Source organism: Typopeltis vanoorti, chromosome 18, assembly GCF_054136105.1.
Source record: "Typopeltis vanoorti isolate ZY-2024b chromosome 18, IOZ_Tvanoo_1.0, whole genome shotgun sequence".
Classification (NCBI taxonomy): domain Eukaryota; kingdom Metazoa; phylum Arthropoda; class Arachnida; order Uropygi; family Thelyphonidae; genus Typopeltis; species Typopeltis vanoorti.
The window spans coordinates 13170933-13192743 of NC_143566.1; the positions used below are offsets into that span (position 1 = coordinate 13170933).

The 21811-nt window shown below is 33.8% G+C and overlaps 1 protein-coding gene across 2 annotated transcripts in view; it reads left to right on the forward strand.

The window, feature by feature from the left end:
• Positions 1–21811, forward strand: part of LOC150096497 (ubiquitin domain-containing protein UBFD1-like) — a 205522-nt gene that overhangs the window by 101946 nt on the left and 81765 nt on the right. For both annotated transcript variants that reach the window (XM_090408183.1, XM_090408182.1), the window contains exons 5-6: positions 8378–8518; positions 15896–15927. In XM_090408183.1, coding sequence (XP_090264309.1) covers positions 8378–8518; positions 15896–15927 — 173 coding nt within the window. The remainder of the gene's footprint in view (positions 1–8377; positions 8519–15895; positions 15928–21811) is intronic.

Below are 21811 nucleotides of genomic sequence, written 5' to 3' on the forward strand. Positions count from 1 at the left end.
TAAATAAATTTTTAAATACACAAATAAAGTTTTTAGATGTGTATTTATTTTTAGTTATTTATTTGTGCGTAATCAGATATCAGGTTGGGGGAACGTGATCTATGTATCGTAGATCGCTGAATAACTTTTTATAGAAACGTAGCTTGCGTAGTAAAAAAGGTTGAGCACCACTGATTTATGTGCTCCTCTTGTTTCTAATAACTTCATTAATTTGCTTAGACATGGACACTACCAACATAGAACACTTTTTTCTTATTTCTGCATCTCGAAACCATACTTTTATAATGGACTGTGTTAAGATATCCTTTGTATCACAATTTAATTTTCCAAGTCTCTTTTTCACTATGGCTTGCAAATTTTCTGTTGGGTTAATGTCAGGCAAGTTACCTGGCCACTGAAGCAATTGGATGTTGTTGATTTTTGAGGAACTCTGTCACTTTTTTTGAAGTGTGGCATGGAATGAGATCCTGTAGGAAGATGGGTTTTTTGTCTTTCTGAATCACCACTCTTTTCTCCAATATTTTTATTTATTGATCACTTTTCATCTACCATCAACAGGCACAGGCGATCCTTGACTTTCATGTGTAGAACAATCCTAGAACATCTTTTTAGCTGGGTGTTTAGGAGGTTGTTGAAGATGGGTGGGAGAAGTCTTCTCAGCTGCTGATATCAGATGATGTGGTTCTCATTTGAGAATATGATCTTCTTCTGCTTCTCAACAGTCCAATTTTTTATACTTTTGCTCACAAGAGCCTCTTTTCTGCATAGCCTTTATCAATGGTTGTTTCTTTTTTGATCTGTGGGCAGTCCTCTCTGCTTTCAACTATCTTTGACAGACTGTCATGTAGAAACATTATGTGTCACTAGCTGCTAAGTCTGTTTAAGTCTACAGTAGCCAATCTTGAATTCATTTTGCTTTTCCTAACTAGTAAATGATCTTGAGTAAGTGTAGATTTTCTTTTTCACTCACATTTTCCTTTTCTGTCAGGAGAAAAGGCACCTGTCTCTCTAAACCTCTTTAAAATTGCATTAACAGTACCCAAACCAACACGCACACTCATTGGCAATTTGTCTTTGAATCATGGATGTGTGTTGAGGAAGAGTACATATTTTTGAATGCTTTATTGGTGATGTATCCATTTTACAGCTACACATGAAAAAAATGAATAAAAAACTATGAATCTCAACTTGTTTACACTAGTTGAGATTCATAGTGTTTTATTCATGTTTTATATATTAATAAACATCCTAGAGACAGTTGAAACATGCAGCACTCAATCAAAATAGTGAACTAAAAGCAAAACCAAAATTATTGTGAACTGAAACAAAAACCAAACCAAAAACTTGACAAAAATTCAGCTGCTTGTTCAGATTAATTTTTTTGCTACTGTACAGTGCTTTTTTTCTTTTTCTTTTTTTTTTAAATTTTATTTATTGATTTTTATATATTGATGCTGAAACAGTATGGTACAGCCCACCAGTACCTTTATTAACAGTTACATATGGATGTGGTACATTCAAAAATTTGTAATATTGGGTAATTTTTTTACATTTACCTAGTATGAAAATAAGCTTATTCAGTTGAATTTACATTTTTCACTGTCTGCTGTTAAGATATTTATTTTTTATGTATATGAAATTTTTTATTAAAAATTATGGTCTGGCTTCTGGGAAGATTGCATGGACACAGTGCTCTCTTTAAATTTCATAACATCCAGTTTGGCCTGAGCCATAGGATAGTAAAATTTGTCTTTAAAGTTCTTAGATGTGCTTAACACTGTCTAATCTTTTCAGGAAAGCAGTGCATGTAGAGATCACACCTATTAAATAGTTAGGATGTTGAAACCTTTTGTCTTGCTTCTGTGGTGGGACAGGATGGTTTTCTCTGTATTTATAAAACGCTATTTTTGTATAAGGATAAGTTGGTCGTAAAGGTGATCAAGTTCTTTATTTTTCCCGACCTTATCCTGTTCAAGTCTACTCTGCTTTTTAGTATATTAATAATGCCTTGCTTGCTTAATGGTCAAAACCATATAACTGAGAGGAGACCTCCACATAGCCTTTAAATGAATGCGGAGAACCGACCAGGGATTCTGACCTAATGTCCAATCCTCACCTTCTCGTGGTGCACTCTGTTGGGTATCTACTTGGATACTGAACGAACGAGGATGGGCTGGCAGTTTGGGATTTAGCCGACCAAATTGTATTCTTATTGGTTAGACCAAAATAAAAAATGATGGTACAACATGACAAAATTTCCTGCCGGCTGGGGCGTCGCCCGGTTAAACAAGGTCCCCATTGTTTTCACCAGGGAACCATGGCGAATAGCGAAAAGTCATCTACTGGAACAAATCTAAAAACAAACCCCAACTCAACATCACCAGAGTTAAAGATTGGTACTATCAACATAAGAAGCCTGAATGGCAAAGAAATGGAGCTAGCTGAGGAATTACATAAGTACCAGATCGACATAATAGGGGTGACTGAAACAAAAAAGACAAAAACTGGCGAGATCTTTCTGAGCAGTAAATACAAAATGTTATTTTCAGGCAATGACAAGGAAAAGAAGGAGTAGCCATAGTATTCAACACTAAATACGAGGCTATTTTCTTGAATGGCAGGCAGTCTCAAGTAGAGTGATATGGGCAAATATCATAATGGGGAACTGGACAGTGAGACTTATTTGTGCCTATGGTCCCACAGAAGGTTGTATTAAGGTAGAAATGGAGGAATTTTTTGAGGCTTTAGAGAAAGCAACTGACACAATGAAAAAGGAAAAGATGGTCCTTGTTGGGAATCTAAATAGCAGAGTAAGAAATGATTGCCAGACATACAAAAATAATTTTGGGAAAATTTGGAGAAAAGAGCAAAGCTAATAATAATGGCAAATACCTGTTGGATTTCTGCTCAAGACATGGACTGGTTATTGCTAACACCATGTTCCAACATAAAAATGTGCACAAATTCACCTGGAAAGAAGAGGCAAGGTATAAGAAAAGTCTCATTGACTGTGTTATTGTTGATAGTCATGTTTTTTCCCTGGTGCAGGACACCAGAGTGTACAGAGGATTTGAAATTGGAAGTGATCACTATTTAGTCTTGAGCAGGATAAAATTGAATTTCATATTGAAAAGAATAACATGTAAGACAGTTTTAAAGCGAATAAAAGTTGAGCAGCTCTCAGATATGAACTGTAGACTAAAATTCACAAAGATTATTGAAGAAAAAATGAAAGAATTTGAGAACAGGAATCAAACCTTGGAGATTCAGTGGCAAGAAAACTCTGATTGATTCAGCTAGAGAGGCATGTGGTGAAGTTGTCTGCAAGGATAGAAAAATTAGAACTCCATGGTGGACACAGGAATTTAAAGAGGCAGTGAAGGAAAGGAAGAAAGCATATCAAAAGTTCCAGGCAAATAAGTCAGCTTGTGCTCTTAGAGAATACAGAGACAAATGCAAGAATGCTAAACACTGTGTAAAACTGGCTAAACAAAAGTCATGGGAGGACTTTGGCAAGAATATAGAAAATAAATATCAAGAAGGTGGCAAAATATTCTGGAGGTTGTTGAAGAAGCTTAGGAATGGAGGAAAGAGTGCTGTAAAAGGAGTTAGAGATGATAAAGGTGACATGAAAACGGCAGAAAAAGATATCCTGAAGTATGGAGTAATTACTTTGAAAAACTGCTAAATGAAACAAGCAGTAATGACAGCACAGTGGTAAAAAAAACACACTGACCAGGCATGCAGTCAGGAATACATATCCATACTTGAAGTAGAAAAAGCCATCAAAGGCTTGAAATGTGGAAAGGCAACAGGAGTAGATGATATTCGGCCAGAAATGTTGAAGTATGGTGGTATAAAAGTCTTACAGTGGCTGCACTGCATAGTTCAGAATGCCTGAACAGAAGGTCGAATTCCTGATGATTGGAGTAGAGCTCTCATAGTACCCATATATAAAAAGGAAAATAAAACTGAATGTGAGAATTACAGAGGTATTTCCCTACTGAGTCTTCCTGGTAAGATTTATGCAAGTATACTTGAGAAATGGTTGAGAAGAATTGTGGAAGAAAAGCTTGGTGAAGAACAAGCTGGATTCAGGCCAAATAGAGGCTGTCAGGATCAGATTTTCACTTTACGACAGATAGTTGAGAAATCATGGGAATATAACAAAGATCTGTATTTAAGTTTTGTCGATTTGGAAAAGGCATATGACAAGGTGCCAAGAGAGAAGCTATTCAATACGCTACAGTTCTATGGTGTCAATGGGGAATTATATCAAGCAATACTTAGTCTTTATTTGAGTTGTAAGTCAGCAGTTAGAATTGAAGGAAGTACAGGAAGATGGTTTAATATTAAATCTGGTGTGAGACAAGGATGTACATTATCCCCTCTGTTATTCATTATCTATATGGATCACATTATAAAGGAAAGTGGTATTAAACATGATATCAAAATTGGAGATGTTAATGTCAGCTCTTTGCTGTATGCGTATGATGTTATACTTCTAAATAAATCCGCTACAAGTCTGCAAGATTCTCTGACTAAATTGAATAACTGTTGTAATAGATATGGTATGGAGGTCAGCAATAAAAAGACAAAGACAATGAAAATAGGCAGAATCATTGAAAATATCAACTGTGTTGTGAATGGAGAACCTGTGGAACAAGTAAAACATTTCAGCTACTTAGGCACGATTTTTACTGAAGATGGTAAATTAAATATAGAAATAGACAACAGAATCAGCAAAGCTGGTATGGTGGGAAGTCAACTGAATAAATTCATATGGAATAAGAGAGAAATTACTCAGAATACTAAATTAGCTGTATACAGGACATTTCAAACCAGTTTTAACTTATGGATCTGAGAGCTGGGTTAGAAGTAAAACACTTGACCAACGACTAGAGACCACAGATATTAAAAATGAGGATATTAGGAAAGAACTTGACATTGTCAGCATCCAAGAATGCATTAGCAGAGCTAATCTCAGGTGGTATGGTCACTTAAACAGAATGGGCGAAGAAAGATTAGCAAAACAAGTATTGTCTGCCAGGTTGGCAGCAAAACGACCCCGAGGAAGACCAAGATATAGGTGGATTGACACGGTACCAAATGCCTTAGACGATAGAAATATAAGATCTGATTATGTTGGAGTCCTGACAAGTAACAGACTGATTTGGAGGAAAATTGTAGATAGGAGTTAATAAGTTAGTAATGATGTAATTTTTTTAATGTAGTACTATTGTATCCTGTACACCCCTTGAGGGTACTTGGCAGGAATTTGATGATGATGATGCTTTTAACTATATTTTTATAGGATAGTCTTCAACAATAAACATAACTATTTTTTTTTATCATGAGAATTTAAGCTGGTTACGAGTAATTGTTATTATTTTATGTTCTTTCCATAGAGTCCAAGGACAGGCTCATTACAGCGGAAAGCACTCTCTCTCTGTCACACAACCCATCATCTGCACCTTAATTCTCCATCTACACACTGTATCATCTACTTCCCACTAATAGATTTCTGTTTGTTAATTACATGTTTTCGGGCTGATTTATTTGTATGTGGAATGAAAAACTTGTTTCCCTGAAGGGGGAGGGGGGCTGCTAACTCCATATGAGATCAGCCATCTTGCCTTCAATTGAAAATGTCCATGTGTGTGTGTGTGTGTGTGTGTGTGTGTGTGTGTGTGTGTGTGTGTGTGTTCACACAAACACACATATAAAGGTTCCTCTTGTAGTGATGATAATCAAACTCAGGTCTTTTCTGCTTGAAGGCCACATTTTCCTGTCGTTCTTCTAAGTGCCCTACAGAGGCACTTATAAAAAATAATCACTGATTCCTCATCATTTTCCCCACGACTCTTCCATGTGTATAGTTGTCTTGAATATTTTTTGAATAAAGCATTAGCAATTATTAAATAATTTTCCTTTTCAACAGGCTGCATGTTCAAATCCTTTCTCTGGGTGCAGATGCTTTATCATCCTGTATGAGACTACACCTTGCTTATTGGAGGTCTGAAGAGATTTGAAAAAGTTTAACATTTGGTTTCTAGAACAGGGTGCCCAGACTGTAGAGTGTGTACAGTCTAGACATCACACTGTATACTAATACCGATGTACTATAAGCTTATAGCTTTTCATAGGTACGATTCACATTAAAAAAAAAAAAAAAAAGTTTGCTCTGATATACCATGTCAGATAGTTTCCAAATTAGAATTTCTTCTTTTTGATCATTGGCTGTAAACCCTCACTGTTTCATTCTATCTAATTAATTTGGTAGCTTTTTGCTCTCCTGATCCATCCAGTCATTCTGAACATTTTGATTCACTTTCTGAAAATGTGATTTTATTCCATTCCATCCATTTATTATTTTCCATTTACTATTTCCCAAAATGGTAAAGTTGATTTCCTCGGATTTTAATATTCAAACTCCGGCTGGCTTTCCTCTTCCAGTTACACTTCTCCAGCATGTAGAGATGCAAAAAAATTTGCTATTACCATTGATCACAGACAAATGCCAAAATCAGATAATCATCATCATGACAATCTAGTGTTGATTTCCTTTCCTGTGAAACAAACCTCATGCAGACACTGTCATCCACATATTTTCTGACATTATAAGGATGCTGTGTTATGCTTCATTTCTTTTAACTGGATTATTCTTTTCATTTTTGATCTTCTGATCCAAACATTTGCACTGAATTCATCAGTGAAACAATTATTGGTTTAGAAACATTGCATTGCCCCATTTCACTTTAAATTCTCATACCTTGGTTTTCCAAAAAAAAAGTGTGCTAAGGTTGTATAAAATAAGAATCATTCATATTGCAAATGGCGTTCATTGAAATCTCCGTATGTCCGTGCAAAATAGTTGCAAGAAAATTATCACAACATCAAAAGCGATTTTCAAAGGATTAAAATCAGGAAATTTATATTATCTGCAAAGACATTCATGGTTTCCATTTCTTTCTGCTTCTCTACAATAATGGCTATAGGCCATTATTTTATAATGGATATAGGATCAGACTCTTGTCTGATCCTATATCCACTATTTTTTATTTTTTATTTTTTTTGTGCTTAGATAGTTCAGTTGCATTATCCATGAAAAAATTGAATTTGGAAGAAAAGTAAGAAATCTGGCTTCTTAGTGTTCCTCCAATTTCCTACACTGATGAATTTGGTAAATGGCTTCCTCTCAGTTCAAATGCACAGCATTCAGAATCCTCTTTGATTTTTTTTTTTTTTTTTTTATCAGAAAGAAATCAGAAAAATCTTGACCACATTGGATACTAGAAAGTCTCTAGTTCTGATTGCATTTTTTTCTGTTATGCTCAGGAGTTGCCTTGTGTATGTTTTTTTATTCTCTTTTGTTTGTCTTATAGCCTGGAAATTAGCCATATTTATATCAGTAAAATTATGGAAACTACAACCATGTTAGGAATAATTACTTTAATTTCCCGACGTTTCACCTTTCATATTAAGGGTCATCATCTGGAGTACGCACACACACATACACAAAGACAAGCTATATTAGATTTCAGACAAGTAAGCCAAAGTGACAATGATTTGATCAACTGATATTCTACTGGCCTGACTTTTAGTGAAAAAAAAAAAACTACATCAAAGCTATATTCTATTTATAACACCATCGTCATCAAACGATCTATATGAATTTGATTTTTGATGGTGCTATGAATAGAATATAGCTTTCATGCATTTTTTTTTTTTTTTTTTTTTTTTTTTTTTTTTTTTTCACTCAAAGTCATGCCAGTGGAATAATGGTTGATCAAATCCTTGTCATTTTGGCTTATTGTTTGAAATGTGTAATATAACTTATCTTTGTATATATATATGCGTGTATATTTCAGATGATGACCTTAATATGAATTAAGGTCATGATCTGATTTTCCTAAACATTGGGAAATTTAAGTAATTATTCTTAACACATGCATGGTTGTAGTCTCCACAATCCACAATATTAGTAAAATGAATGCTATCACTGTGTAACACTAAAGGAAAGGTAGCCCATATTTAATCATTTCCTAAGAAGGGTGACAAATCTCTATAATCAAATAGCCTAAAGATTTACTTGAGAGAGAAAAAGGTATTGCTTATTTCTCTGAGTATTTGCTTTACTAAGCATCTACTGTATCATATCGTACATGAAATATAATTGATAGAGATTAATGATATAATTTTTTTGCTAATGATATAACTGAATGATAATATGAAATAACTTTTAATGTAAATGATATAACTTTATTTAAGATTTTAAAATATATTTACAATTTGGGAGACTTTTTTTTCTTTTATTGATCCTTGTAATAATAAGTTAAATTTATATTAATGAAAATATTTTTATTATTTTAATAAGGACTTGCAAAGGATGACAAGTCATTAAGAGATATTGGATTAGTGAAAGGTGCCAAAGTTATGGTTGTAGGTTCTACTGTAAATGATGTTATGGCAGTTATCAAGCCTACAGATCAAACAGTAAAAGATGAAAAGCCAACAGGTAAGAGTTTTATATAATGTTTCACATGCTGTCCTTATACAGATAAAATGATCACTGCAGTGCATAATATAATGGAGTATTTTTTTACAATAAAAACAAACATATCATTTTATAAAACATTTATATTTTCAGCCACAATTGTGATGCCATGTATATTGCATGCCATTAATACAGATTATATAAAAATGTAGTGTTTATTAACAGTATTTAGAAATAGGTCAACATTTCATTACAGTGTTATATGCTTTTTTTCATAATGATATTTAAATATAACACTAACTTGAAAATGACATTTTCAAGTTGGTGTTTAATTTCAAGTTCCAAGTAGACTTAAATAGTCTTAATTTTTAAATGATCAATAACTACTGCTCAGAAATGTTTTATAATCATATTATTGAGGTTAGGAACTCTCAACACCTGACTAGCCTTCATTCAGAGAAGAAAGCACCATGTTGCTTTGGTAGACTGTTTTTCTTGGCTGTGTTGTGTGACCGAAAAACCTACCTAACTTTTCATTCATCTAGTGGCGTGCGTTACTTGATGTGATTTTTTTTTTTTTCCTAGTGATTGATCTTCATGAGGGTACTATTAAGAGCACCCTGATGAAGATGAATTAGAATACCAGATGTTGTACACACCTTTTTTTAAAATAGATATAAATCTTAGGGAGTTTTCATAAAGATAACATTATTCATAGAATAAATTGAATACTCTAGTTGAAGTTTTTTCCACCAAGTGGAAAAACTTCTATTTATAACTATTTCTGATCCAGAGTATATCAATAATAATAATACACTTTTTCTAATTGGAAAATATATAACTGGCACTGATTTAACCTCACATTTTCTTGGGTATAGCTCCCATCAATGAGACCTCAGTAAAGGTTGAAATCAGTAGTAGCCCTTCCCATAATACATAGCAATATATCAAAAGTAAATGCTGTGCATTATGAGATATTAGGGCAGCTGATGTGAAGCTAACATCCTCTATGATAGAATACTGTAGATGTTCCTTTCTTGAAACTGCTCTTGGGCCAGACCAGAAGAGGTTGTTTTTTTTATTATCACTGGATGTATATTTTATGTGGGTCTCACTCATGAAAGTTTATTTGCAAACATATAATAGTACATTTGAGCCGTGGGTTGGCTAAGGATTTTTTTTTTTATTAATCTAGTTTCAATTTTATTTTATTTTTTCCACATTCTGGAAACTTTGCTCTAGGAACGAAATATGGAACTTTTTGAAGCACTTCAGGACTCCAATAAGCAGGGTTGTGGTCTCGCAGAAGACAATGAAATTCATCTCCCACCTAAAGATAGTCGCAAACACTTATGCCCACAGTTGGATTCGAATCTGTAGCTGTTGGTTGGAGAGCAGATATGCTAACCAGTCTGTGAACGTAGATAGTTTGTACTGAATTAGGATGTGCTGTTCTTTTGTTGACAAAACTGGAATTTTTTTCAGAATTTCTGCATATAACAGGATTTGCTATCTAGAAAATAATTGGTTTCTTTGAAATTGTTAAACATGTTTGCAAAACTTGTTTTTATAGAATGTGACATGGAAACAGTAACTTAAGAAAACTGAAGTTGTCACAGCCCCCCCCCCCCCCATGCACATGAGGCACTGTTTGTTGTGTTTGCCATGCTTCACTACTACTGAACATCCTGAAAAAGGGTCATGGTGGTCTGCATGAGCTGCTTTGGCCTCCTCTTCTTCAACAAGATAGAGACAGAATTTGATGACTTGGCCAGGATCAGTAACCTGTGGGCTTGCCTGTAAGGTTCATCAGTGTTTTAGTAAGCCTCTTCCCATGGTCTGCAGAAGGGTTCCAGTGGTACTAGTATGGTGACCAGAATATTTCTGTTCCGTTTCTTAGCCACAGTACATTTCTTACTGAGTAGTGGGCATATGTAATAGGGGAAGGGAAGCTCTGATTCTGAATTGTCCTTATCATCATCAAATTCCTGCCATGTACCCTCAATGGATCTTCATCTGGGTCATTTTCCTGCCAACCTGGCAGAGAACACTTGTTTTGCTAATCTTTCATCGCCCATTCTGTTTAAGTGACCATACCACCTGAGATTAGCTCTGCTAACGCATTTCTGGATGCTGACAATGTCACGTTCTTTCCTAATATCCTCGTCCTTCTCTTCAGTATGAACCCGGGAGGGGGGGGGGAGCCCCCTAGTGTGTGTATATATATATATATATATAATTAAAAGTAGAAAAAAAAATCCTTAGCTCACCCACAGTATGAATGCACTAGGTATATTAAAAACTTTTCATGTGTGGGAGCTACATAAAAAAATAAATAAAATTACAGCATTTCACAAAAACAAATCTACAGATAGATTCAATTGTTGGTTATAGATCTTCAGCTCGCATGCAGTCATAAATGTCAAGTCACATCCATTCAATAACATGAGACTTTCTAACAGAGAAAATAGCTGTCCATAACTGTGAAAAACACTCATATTAAGCTTCAGATTTTCATTTGCCAAAAAACAAAACAAACAAAAAAAAAACTGTTAGAATATGTGATATATAGTGAACAAGATGATATCTCCTGATGAGAACAGAAATTAATGGTTATGATTTTTTCAAGAGGAGTGCGGTTGGTGAGAGTATAGGAATTGTGCTCAAGCAAATAGTAATTCAAAGGGAGAAACAGGCATTATTTTGATGCCATATAGTGTTAGATGAAGTATGATAGAAAGAGATACTTCATTATGTTTCTATAAGACAGAACATGTGAAGGATGATGACAAAGAAATGCATGAGTAGACCTGGTTAGTAAACAAGGTGATCATTATGGATGATTTTAATTATGATAAAATAAGAATGGAATGAAGGGATGACATCTGGGAATAAGGAAAATTTTTGAATCCTTTAAGAAAACTGCCTCAGGCAGTATGTAACTAAAGGCACACAAGAATTGAGTCTTATATCTGATCTTATCATCAGAATATGTGACAGCAAAAGGGTGTCTCATCTCCTTCCATTTGGTGAGAGTAACCACAAGAATGCCACCTGGGTGGTGGCCCGACATATGAACACTTGTGTGAAGAAAGGATATGTTTGGAACTACAAGGCTGATAATTATTTCATTCCATGCTACAGCATGGAATGAAAAGTTAAGCAGAAGGGAGATGAACAGTATTAGTGCCCAAGTAGCATTTAACAGCAGCAAGTTCTGCATGTGTTCAGATGCAATCTGGTGAAAGAATGCACTATGAATGCAGTATAAGATGAATAATGGTAATAATCTGTTGCACGAGCAGTGCACAGAGCAAGCTAGGAAGACAGCTTTGTTGGTAAAGATAGTAAAGTGCAATATGGACAGAAATTAGCCAATCAAATTAGGAAAAAACCCAGAGAGTTATTACAGCATATGGCAAGTAGGAGAAAGAAAGATTATGATAAGAAGACAATAGATGAAAATGGTAGATTGGTAACTACTGCAGAGGATATAGTCAAAGGTACTCAATGAACAATTTGAATTATTTTATCCTCATGAATGTGATAGAAAGAGAAGCATCAGCAAGGAGAGGATTGAGTAATGATGAGCAAGTAGGAGGTATATAGGAATTAAGTAAACTTTTCAATAAAACAATAGAACTTGATTCAATTAAGATGAGTGGAATGTTCTATGGAGTTACAGGTAGTCTTTGCATACCTGTTTAACAACAATTTTGCACGGCATGGAAAGTCTCAGTTAGTTATTCACATATGACGTCACTGAATGCTGTATGGTCACTTCCATACCTCATAGGGTTTTTGGAGATGAAGCCTTCTGCTAGAAGAAGTGGTATGTTTGCAATGCACCCAGTTAGTAGGACAATCACAAACATCCATGGCCTGATTTGAACTTGCAGCCTCTTGGTTGGAGAGCAGATATGCAAACCACTTGTGTAACCAGACCAGCAAAGAAATGGAAAGAGGATAAAAGACTGATGCTATAAACTAAAGGTCAGCTGAGTCATGGTTAAGGCATTAGAGCTAGAAACAGAACTGTGCTGATAATAGCAGTGTTCTGTTATGGTTAAAGGGTTATGTTTTACCAATTTACTTATGCACCACATGATGACGAATGCATTTGCAAGGGAGGTAAAATACACAGTGGTAAACTTGGATTTCACAAAGACTTTAATAAACTATCACATCACAAGTTCATATAAGGCCACATCTGCTTGATTATTTATATATTAATGATACTGGGACAGGTTTAACTCTTTCTGATGATACAAAGTTGGGGAGAATAATGAGGAATCAAGCAGATGTTGTGGTCTTACAGAAGGATCTTAACTGACTATATATGAATGCGTAAATGAGTGGGAATACTAGTTTAATGTTGCAAAATGCAAGGTTTTGAAATTTAGAAGGCAAGGACAAGACACAAAGTATGCTGTTAGTGAGGAAACAGAACTCCATAATAGACTCAGGAAATTAAAGAGGCAGACAAGGAAAAGAAGAACACATATCAAAAGTTCCTGTCAAGTAAGTCTTCAGAGAATCGTCAGATTGTGATCTGCAGAGAAAAATGTAAGAAAGTGAAGCACTGTAAAACTAGCTAAAAAAAGTAATGTGAAAACTTCAGTAAAGAACATAGAAAAAAAATATCAGGAAGATGGCAAAATATTCTGGAGGTTATTGAAAAGCATAGAAATGGAGGGAAAACACATTGTATTTTTGTAAAAGGAATCAGGGATGTAAAGGTGACATAAAAATTGAAGATAATGATATCTGGAGTAATTACTTTGAAAGATTGTTAAATAAAATAAGCAATGCAGTAGAAAACACTCAATAGGAATACATACATCTCATTACTTGAAGTAGAAAACGCCATCAAAAATCAGAAATGTGGAAAGGCAGCTGATATTTTATCAGAAATGTTCAAATATGAAGGTATGAATGTTTTACATGGGCTGCACTGAATGATTCAGGAGGCTTGGTCAGAGAGTTTAATCCCAGATGATTGAAGTAGAGCTCTGATAGTACCCATCTATAAAAAAAAACAGCCATTGAGTATAATAGAAAATAGAAGAGAAGATGAAAGAAGTAGAAAAAGAGATATATGAAGACCAAGATGTAGAAAACCTATGGTACAGGTTCAAAACACTTCTTCTAGAAACAAGCAAAGAAATTTGTGGTGTATCATTAAATAATAAACAGAAGAAACATAAAACACCCTGGTGGACTGAAGAACTAAAAGAAGAAATTAAAAAGAAAAAGCAATTATGGAAGAGATATATAACATCAAAGCTGCAGGTTGATAGAGAACTAAATACAACAACCAAAGAAATAAAGTTAAAACCTTAGTGAAAGAAGAGATAAGAAAATGCTGGGAAGACTTCAGACATACTTTAGAACAAAATTTTAAAGGAAACCAAAAACTCTTCTATAATGTTTTAAGAAGAATGAGGTCAGAGAAAGAATGCCCCATAAAGTTTATCAAAAATAAGGATGGAAAGTTACTCACAAATTCTGAAGACATCATGGAAAGATGGAAACAGTACTTTCAAGAATTATTGGAAGATGCAGGACATGGAAAAAATAGAACCCTAAGAGCAAGACACACAAGCAAAATAGAAGATCAGAGTGAAAAAATTCATGCAAATGAACTGTTAGCAGCAATAAATAAAATAAAACTGGGCAAATCAGCAGGCCATGACCAAATAACACCAGGTGTAAAATAGGTGTAAAATTTCTTTTATACCTATTCAATGTTGTATGGAAAAAGAAAATTATTCCCAAAGACTGGGAAGTAGCCATAATAATCCCTATATTTAAGAAAAGAGACAAAGAGACAACCACAAATGTGAAAATCATAGAGGAATTTCGCTTTTAAGCATTCCAGAAAAATTATACGCCCGTATTTTAGAAGCGAGGCTTAGGAATCAAATAGAGAATACACTGGATGAAATGCAATATGACTTTCGAAAAAATAGGAGCACGCAGGATCTTATCTTCAGTCTTAGATAAATATCAGAGAAAACATTGGAATATGGAAAAGAACTACATTCATGTTTTATGATTTTGAAAAGGCCTTTGACCGAGTTCCCAGATACTTAATATGGCAAACATTAAAGAAAAACAAGATACAGGATAACTTAATAGCAGCCATACAAAGTCTCTACAAAAGTAACAGAAATTATGTAAGAACCTGTAATAATAGATCAAAAGAATTTGAAACAAATGTAGGAGTGAGACAAGGCTGTATCCTCAGCCCTCTTCTCTTCATCATAGTAGTGGATGAAATTTTAAAGTTATGCCAAACAAAAAAGTTCCATCTAAGATACAGGAAACTGAAAGAAACCAGGATTTCACACATGGCTTTTGCAGATGATGTAGAGATTCTAGCAAATACACCTGAAGATCTGCAGTATAATATCAACATTTGGTATGAAGAAACAAAGAAAAGCAATATAACCATAAATATAAATAAAACTAAAACAATGATCATATCTAGAAACCAACAAAAACACGTAATAAAAATAGAGAATTATCAACTGGAACAAGTCCACTCCTTTAAATACTTGGGATCGTATATACAAGAAGATGGTAGACTAGACACAGAAATTAACAACAGGATAAGAGGGGGAAACAAAGCTATTATGTAATGAAAGGCCGACTCCTAGATAAGAAAGAAGTCACCCAGAATACCAAAATGGCAGTGTACCGTTCAGTGTTTCTACCAACATTAACATACAGTTGTGAGTCTTGGTGTTTAACAACAGGAAACACAAATAAACTACAAACAATTGAAATGAAATATCTCAGGAAAGTGGCACAAAAAACAAGACTAGACCGAATAAGAAATCAAACCATAAGAATCAGCCTTCAAGTTGCACCTCTGAATCAATTCATAACACAAGCCCAAATGAGATGGTTTGGACATCTTAATCGAATGGAAGAAGGAAGAATAGCAAAAACTGTATACAAAAGTCAGAAAATAGGAAAAAGAAACATAGGCAGACCCAGGAAAGGTTGACAAAACGAAATTAAAGGAAAATTGGAAAAGAAGGGAATTAACTGGAAAGAAGCAAAACAACAAACCGTGGACAGGATGGCATGGAAATCTCTTTGGCAAAATCTCTATGCTTAAAAGCATAAGAAATCATAGATGAAGAAGATGTTTTATTCTGCAGCTTTTTTAAAAAAATTTTTTTTTATCTTTTCAGATGTTTTGGTTAACCAATTTTTGTTATAATTACAGAGTTTCTGATTATGATGTGCTGTTCAGAAATATAACTTAATGTGACTATTTATGAAACACTGCTATGAACTTTATATATGAAAGGTTTCATATACAAATTTTCTTTATTTTTTTGACGTTGCATTCACAATATTTGTAATTTATTCTTCTTTTTCTAGCATCAGCTAAAGAACCCTTATGTAAGCAAAAGGTAACTGTACATAGTTGTTTTCTGGATTTTGCTTTGCATTAGAGTTAAATATTTAATTTTTTTAAATTTATATATAATTGTGATCACTAAGTTCCAGGACTTAATTATTTTAAATTGTGTAAAATGCTATACTCTGCTAACTAATTGAAGATATGCTTTTATTAGTACTTGCATGGATATATAGAACTCCTGCCGGCTATCTAAGCATATCCTCTACTCTTAATTTGTAATGGTATCATATGCTGTGCATATTTCATTCCATTGATTTTAGGTACTTTTGTAATTCCTTCCTTTATAGCTTCTTTGTGTGTGCTTGTGTGCACATGCACATCTGTAATAAGGGAAAATAAAAGAGACAGTTGATGAAATAAGGTAGTAATTGATTGAATGATTTCAGCCCTTCTTGACTTTAACTGAAATCCATTGTTAACATTTCAGGATGTGGTGTGATGCAGAAGTTGAAAATATTTACAGAAGAAATGCAGATTACTAAAGGCATGCTTTCAGAAGTAACAGGGTCTCTCTGGAATTTGTATTTTTATGCAGGAAGCGATTCACTTTATCTCATTTTAGTTCATAGAAATAGTAATTTTCACTTAGGAAATCCATTGCCAGAACTTAGGGCTCTCACTATTGCAAACTTATAGGGGATCACAGTTTGTTGTAGAGAGCTTGCTAAAATGGATTTCCTTTAGATCATTGATGATATGGGGATGACAAACATTGTCTGTCATAGTGAGAGTTGAATAATAGTATGCATGCATGTCATTTTTGTAGTTTCCATGCAGTTGCAAGTGAATGTTTGCGCAGGAGAATCAAAAAGTTCAGTATTTCTTGCTTGTTTATCATATCACCCATCTATGTATATTATACATTATGGCATTGTTTTGAGTTTGGATCATAAAAATCATGCTTCTTTATGGAGATTTTTTGTCTTTATAATAAGAGAGTACCATCATTCTTATTGACCTGTTCAAAGAATAAATTTTGTGTTATAGGTTCCTCAGAAGAAATCAGCCTTACCATTGACAAGAAGGGCTGCAATGTTTAAAATATTCAGCAAGGTGATAATTCTGGTGTCCTATTATAAAGATAAAAACACCTATTAAATTTTTTGTGTGTACTTATATAAGTTGTTTTATTTTTGAACTCTTTGATGGAAATCTGATATTCGAATCCTTAAATTGATCAAGCTATCTTCATTTTAGTATCATTAAACCATTTGCAGATGGACAAAAAAAGCAAGTTGAATCATCTTTAATAGAAAAATTATTTGAATTGATGGTAATAATTCTGCAGTACTTGAATGGAATTTAAAATGAAACTAGTATTTAGGATCTTCAAATTTGCCACATTTCATGCCTAACATTTGAAGAGGCAACAGTAGACAAATCAAGATTATATGTCTACAGTATATTGCTAAAACTTGATTGAGTATCTCATAGTGCAGGTTATGAAACTTTATTAAAAATAAAGTTTTACAAAATTATTATTTTAATTATTATTACGTGGCTCCCTTGCAATGAGTCCAAGGACTCATCTCAAGGGAGCCCCACACAACCCACTGTCCACACGACTCAATCCTATATCTCTGCACAGTGCCACTATTCATAATCTCCGAACACCATCTACTGTTCTGTAATAGTGTTTTTTTTTTGTCTGTAATCAGTGTGTGTGTTCTCTAGCTGATTTGGTTACATGTGGGATGGAAACCAGTTTCCAGGCGAAAAATTCTTCTCCCTTCATATAAGATTGGTTAACTCACCTTCAGTTGAAAAATGTCCATATGAAAGTTCCTCTCATCATGATTAGAATCAAACATGTCTTGTGGGAAGTTTTCTGTATTGATACCACATTATTATGTAATTAAAGAATTTAATAAAAATAAGCATTTAAAACCCGACAAGTTTCATAAGTCGGACAAATTACATCATCAGGGGTACTGGTACCTAAAAGTTTTATACAACAAAAGCCTATTAACAATTAATTACACATTATATGTTTTTGATAACTTCACAACTGTAACATATAATTAATAAACCGGAATACAAATGCTGTATGTGTGTTGAACATTGCTAGTTGTAGAGCAAGCAGCCACTTTGTCTGTGATATTCTTGACATAAGGCAACGTGATCGTATTCTTGAAATCTTGTTTAAGGGAGTTACAGGAGATATGAACTCAAAACAATCAGAATTTTTCTGATTGTTTTGAGTTCAAAACCATTAGGTGTGAGGTTCTGTCTGAGGTAGTGCAGTTCTTCATTCCTTTTAATTGGCATGCTTGATATGGTGTATGCCCTGCCTCGTAAAGTTTTAATTATGCCTATCTTTTGCAATGGATGGTGGTGTGACGCTGCATTTAAAAATCTTCCTGTTGTGGTAGGTTTTCTGTATGCAGAAAAGGGTAACCTTTTTTTTTTCATTTTTTTACTTCGACAAGGATATCAAGGAATGGTAATTTTTTTGTGTTGTTATATTTCAGGAGTGAATTTTATATTGGAATATAAGTGCTGTAGGTTGCGTTACTTTAGACCAGGAGTGTTAAATTCAATTGGACCACAGGCCATTTGCTATAAAACTGAATCTCAAGTGGGCCTCAAAAACCTTTTGATGGAAAAAACCTGCACTAATTGGAATCGAAGGGAAGTGAAAAAATGAGTATAAATAAATTGGAAAATTATTAATAAAAATTTTATTTATTCTAAGTCATTACAAGACATAAAATAATAGTATAATGATTATGACAAACTCAAAAAAAATAATAATATAAAGAATATTTTTATTATATCAATATTTACAATTGATAGCATTTAATCCAAATTAAACCGAAATTAAATTTTATTTGAATAAATCAAATATTTATATATTTATACATTCTAAAAAAAAGTATAAACTCTCATTAATAACCATCATAAAAATTTACAGTTAGTTCCTGTTAGTTTGAAATTGTTTGTGTTTGTGTTGAAATAAGATACTTATATATATATATATATATATTTTTTTTTTTTTTTGAGGGGGGGGTCTATATTTTGGGGAATTTTTTAAATGTTACCAAAAATATTTTTTGGGAAAATTATAATATTTTTGGGTTAATATATATATATATATATATATACACACATTCATACTTGCATAATATACAGGCATACCCCGACTTACGTGAATCCGGAGTTACGCGGTTTCTTATATGTACGTATTCCCGTCCCGCTTCATGCCTCACAACTAGCACTGATGACCTGTGAACCAGCACTGACATGTTGCGCGCAGTCTCCATTCATAGACGATTTTTATAGTCTACAAACCTTGTGATTGTTTAATGTTATGTTCTTGATAAAAATTTTATCACATAAAAAATAATAATGTCATCCAAAAGAAGCAAGTCTGATTCTTCTACAGCTAGCAAGAAAAGAAAAACATTGACTTTGGAAACAAAACTCAACATTATTAAGGATTTTGAAGGCGGAATGAAAATTTGTGAGCTAGCAAAGAAGTTCGATCTACAGGAATCCACAGTAAGAACAATCATAAAAGAAAGGTTTACAGATTTTGGAGGATATAGATTCTAATGAGGAATGAATTGTAGCCACAAGGCAAGGAATAAAAAAAATCATTAGCTTGCTATGAAGAAATTTTGCGGGACAAGAAAAAGACATGACGTCAGACGAATCTATTAGATTTTATGAAACCATCAACATCGAAATAACTTTCTTTTTTTTATGTACGAAAAACTACAATTATGATTATATTTCTTAAAAAATATAGGTGTTTTTGTAAACCTTTGGTCCCAATTGTATGTTTGTATACATAAATTACATGCAAAATTATACCCCGACTTATGCGTATTCGACTTACGCGCTTTTTGTTGGTCCCACCAACCACGTAACTTCGGGGTTTTACTGTAATTATAGTAATTTAATTTCAGTATTTTATTTTTTTTCTGACATTTGAGAACATTTATTATTAACCAGCCTGCCAAAATTTGGACTCAAAGATTGTGAGCATACAACCTTCATTATGACAGAAAGGTTGACGTCGGTTAATCTTGATCTGTGGACTGTTTTGTTACCTTTCGTACATGAGAATAATTGTTCACATAAATAGGTGCTTCCAAAATAACATAGAATATTTGCTGCAAACTTTTATTTCTGGATATTTTTGACCTAAATAATTGTATATTTTTGGTACACAACTTCTTGGTATTTCGCTTTTAGAATGGAATAATTTTGGAAATCAATAAGTTCCATTTGCATACAAATAGGAGCTTTTTCGAAATAAAGGAAAAAGGATCTGTAAAAAAGCGAAAAAACTTCTCTTTCCTTAAAACCTTTGAATTGCCTATCACATTTTTCTTTTATCTTTTCTAGTTTGGGACAATATTGAGAAAAGGTATAACTTTGATTCTTATTGTTCAACTGTTCACACATAGGAAAGTAATTTAGAATATTCTCTTTTATGTGATTTTGAAACAAAACTAACTAACATCTAAAACTTGCCAGTGCATCATACATGTGTGTTATTAACTGATCTTTCCCGTGAAGTTTGACATTTAAATCATTTGAATGTCCTGTAATATCAGCTAAGAATGCTAGATCTTGTACCCATGTCTGATATTAAGAAATGCAACATCCTGATTTTTCATTTCTAGGAACAATTTGATCTCCTCTAAAAGTAAAAAAAAAAAGTTTTTAGAACCTTATGACAAGATAACCAACGAATCTGTGTAATAAGGTAGCCCTTCAAATTCGCTCTCCGAGTCTTTTAGAAATTAGTTAAGCGCTCTGTAGCACAATTGGAAGAACGGTGGTATATTGTGCCCCTCGATTAGAAAAGGCCTAAGTTCGATTCTTATCATGACGGGAGAAATCTTTATATGGACTGTTTCAATTGAAGGTGAGTTAGCCGATCTCATACGAAGGTAGCAGGGTTTTTTCTCCCAGAAACTCGGGTTTTTCATCCTGCATACAGACAAATCAGCTCTTTTGAACACACGCAATTTACAGACAAAAATATTAGCTGTGGTTGTGGTTGTGGGCAGTAGATGGCGTTCATTTAGGTGATTGGTAGTGGAGGTTCGGTGTGGTGGTGGAGATGGAGTGTTGTATAGTGGGTGTCCTCCCGCAATGAGTCTTCGGACTCCTTGGGGGTGTCATGAATAATAATAATAATAAGTTAAAAATTGTGAAAACTGGTAGTGATTGAGGCCTCTGGATCAGAGGAAGTTCACAGACTTCAGTACACTGCTCATTTCCAATACTTTGGAGCACAGGACCTGCTGATGAATAATGCAGTAGAAAGATTGCGGTTTTGAAATGTCTGGATACATTTCCTTTAACTTTGCTGCAAGTCTTGACACAAAACTTTTATTTTTGCCTGTCATTACTGGAGCACCATCGGTTGTCATTGCTACGAGCCTGTTCAGAGGAAGTTGGTATTTTTCCAAAATTCCCCATGCGGCGTCAAAAATGTCTTCCCTTGTAGTGGTTCCATGGATGGGAATCATTTCCAAGAACTCTTCAGTAATATTCATATTGTTGTCGCAAGCCCAAAGAAACAAAGCAACTTGAGCCACTGTTATATCTTTTCTTTCTCTTAGAGTGTATATTTATTTATTTTATGTTTTATTATCTTGATTACTATCTTGTTATACACTTGTTATGATATTATCTCTCATCCCTTTGCTTAGTATTGTATCTTAGCTAAAACCTATTCCTTCAGTGGCCTATCATTCCAATAGATCACATGTGCAAATCCTACAAACAAAGAGAATGCCTTAGGCTAGGACCAATTTTCCTTGGTTGCAATTCTGGAGTTAACTCCTTTTCAGAATTAAGAAAAATTTATTTTTTGAAGCTGTGCCATCTTAATTCCTATACAAGAGAAATCT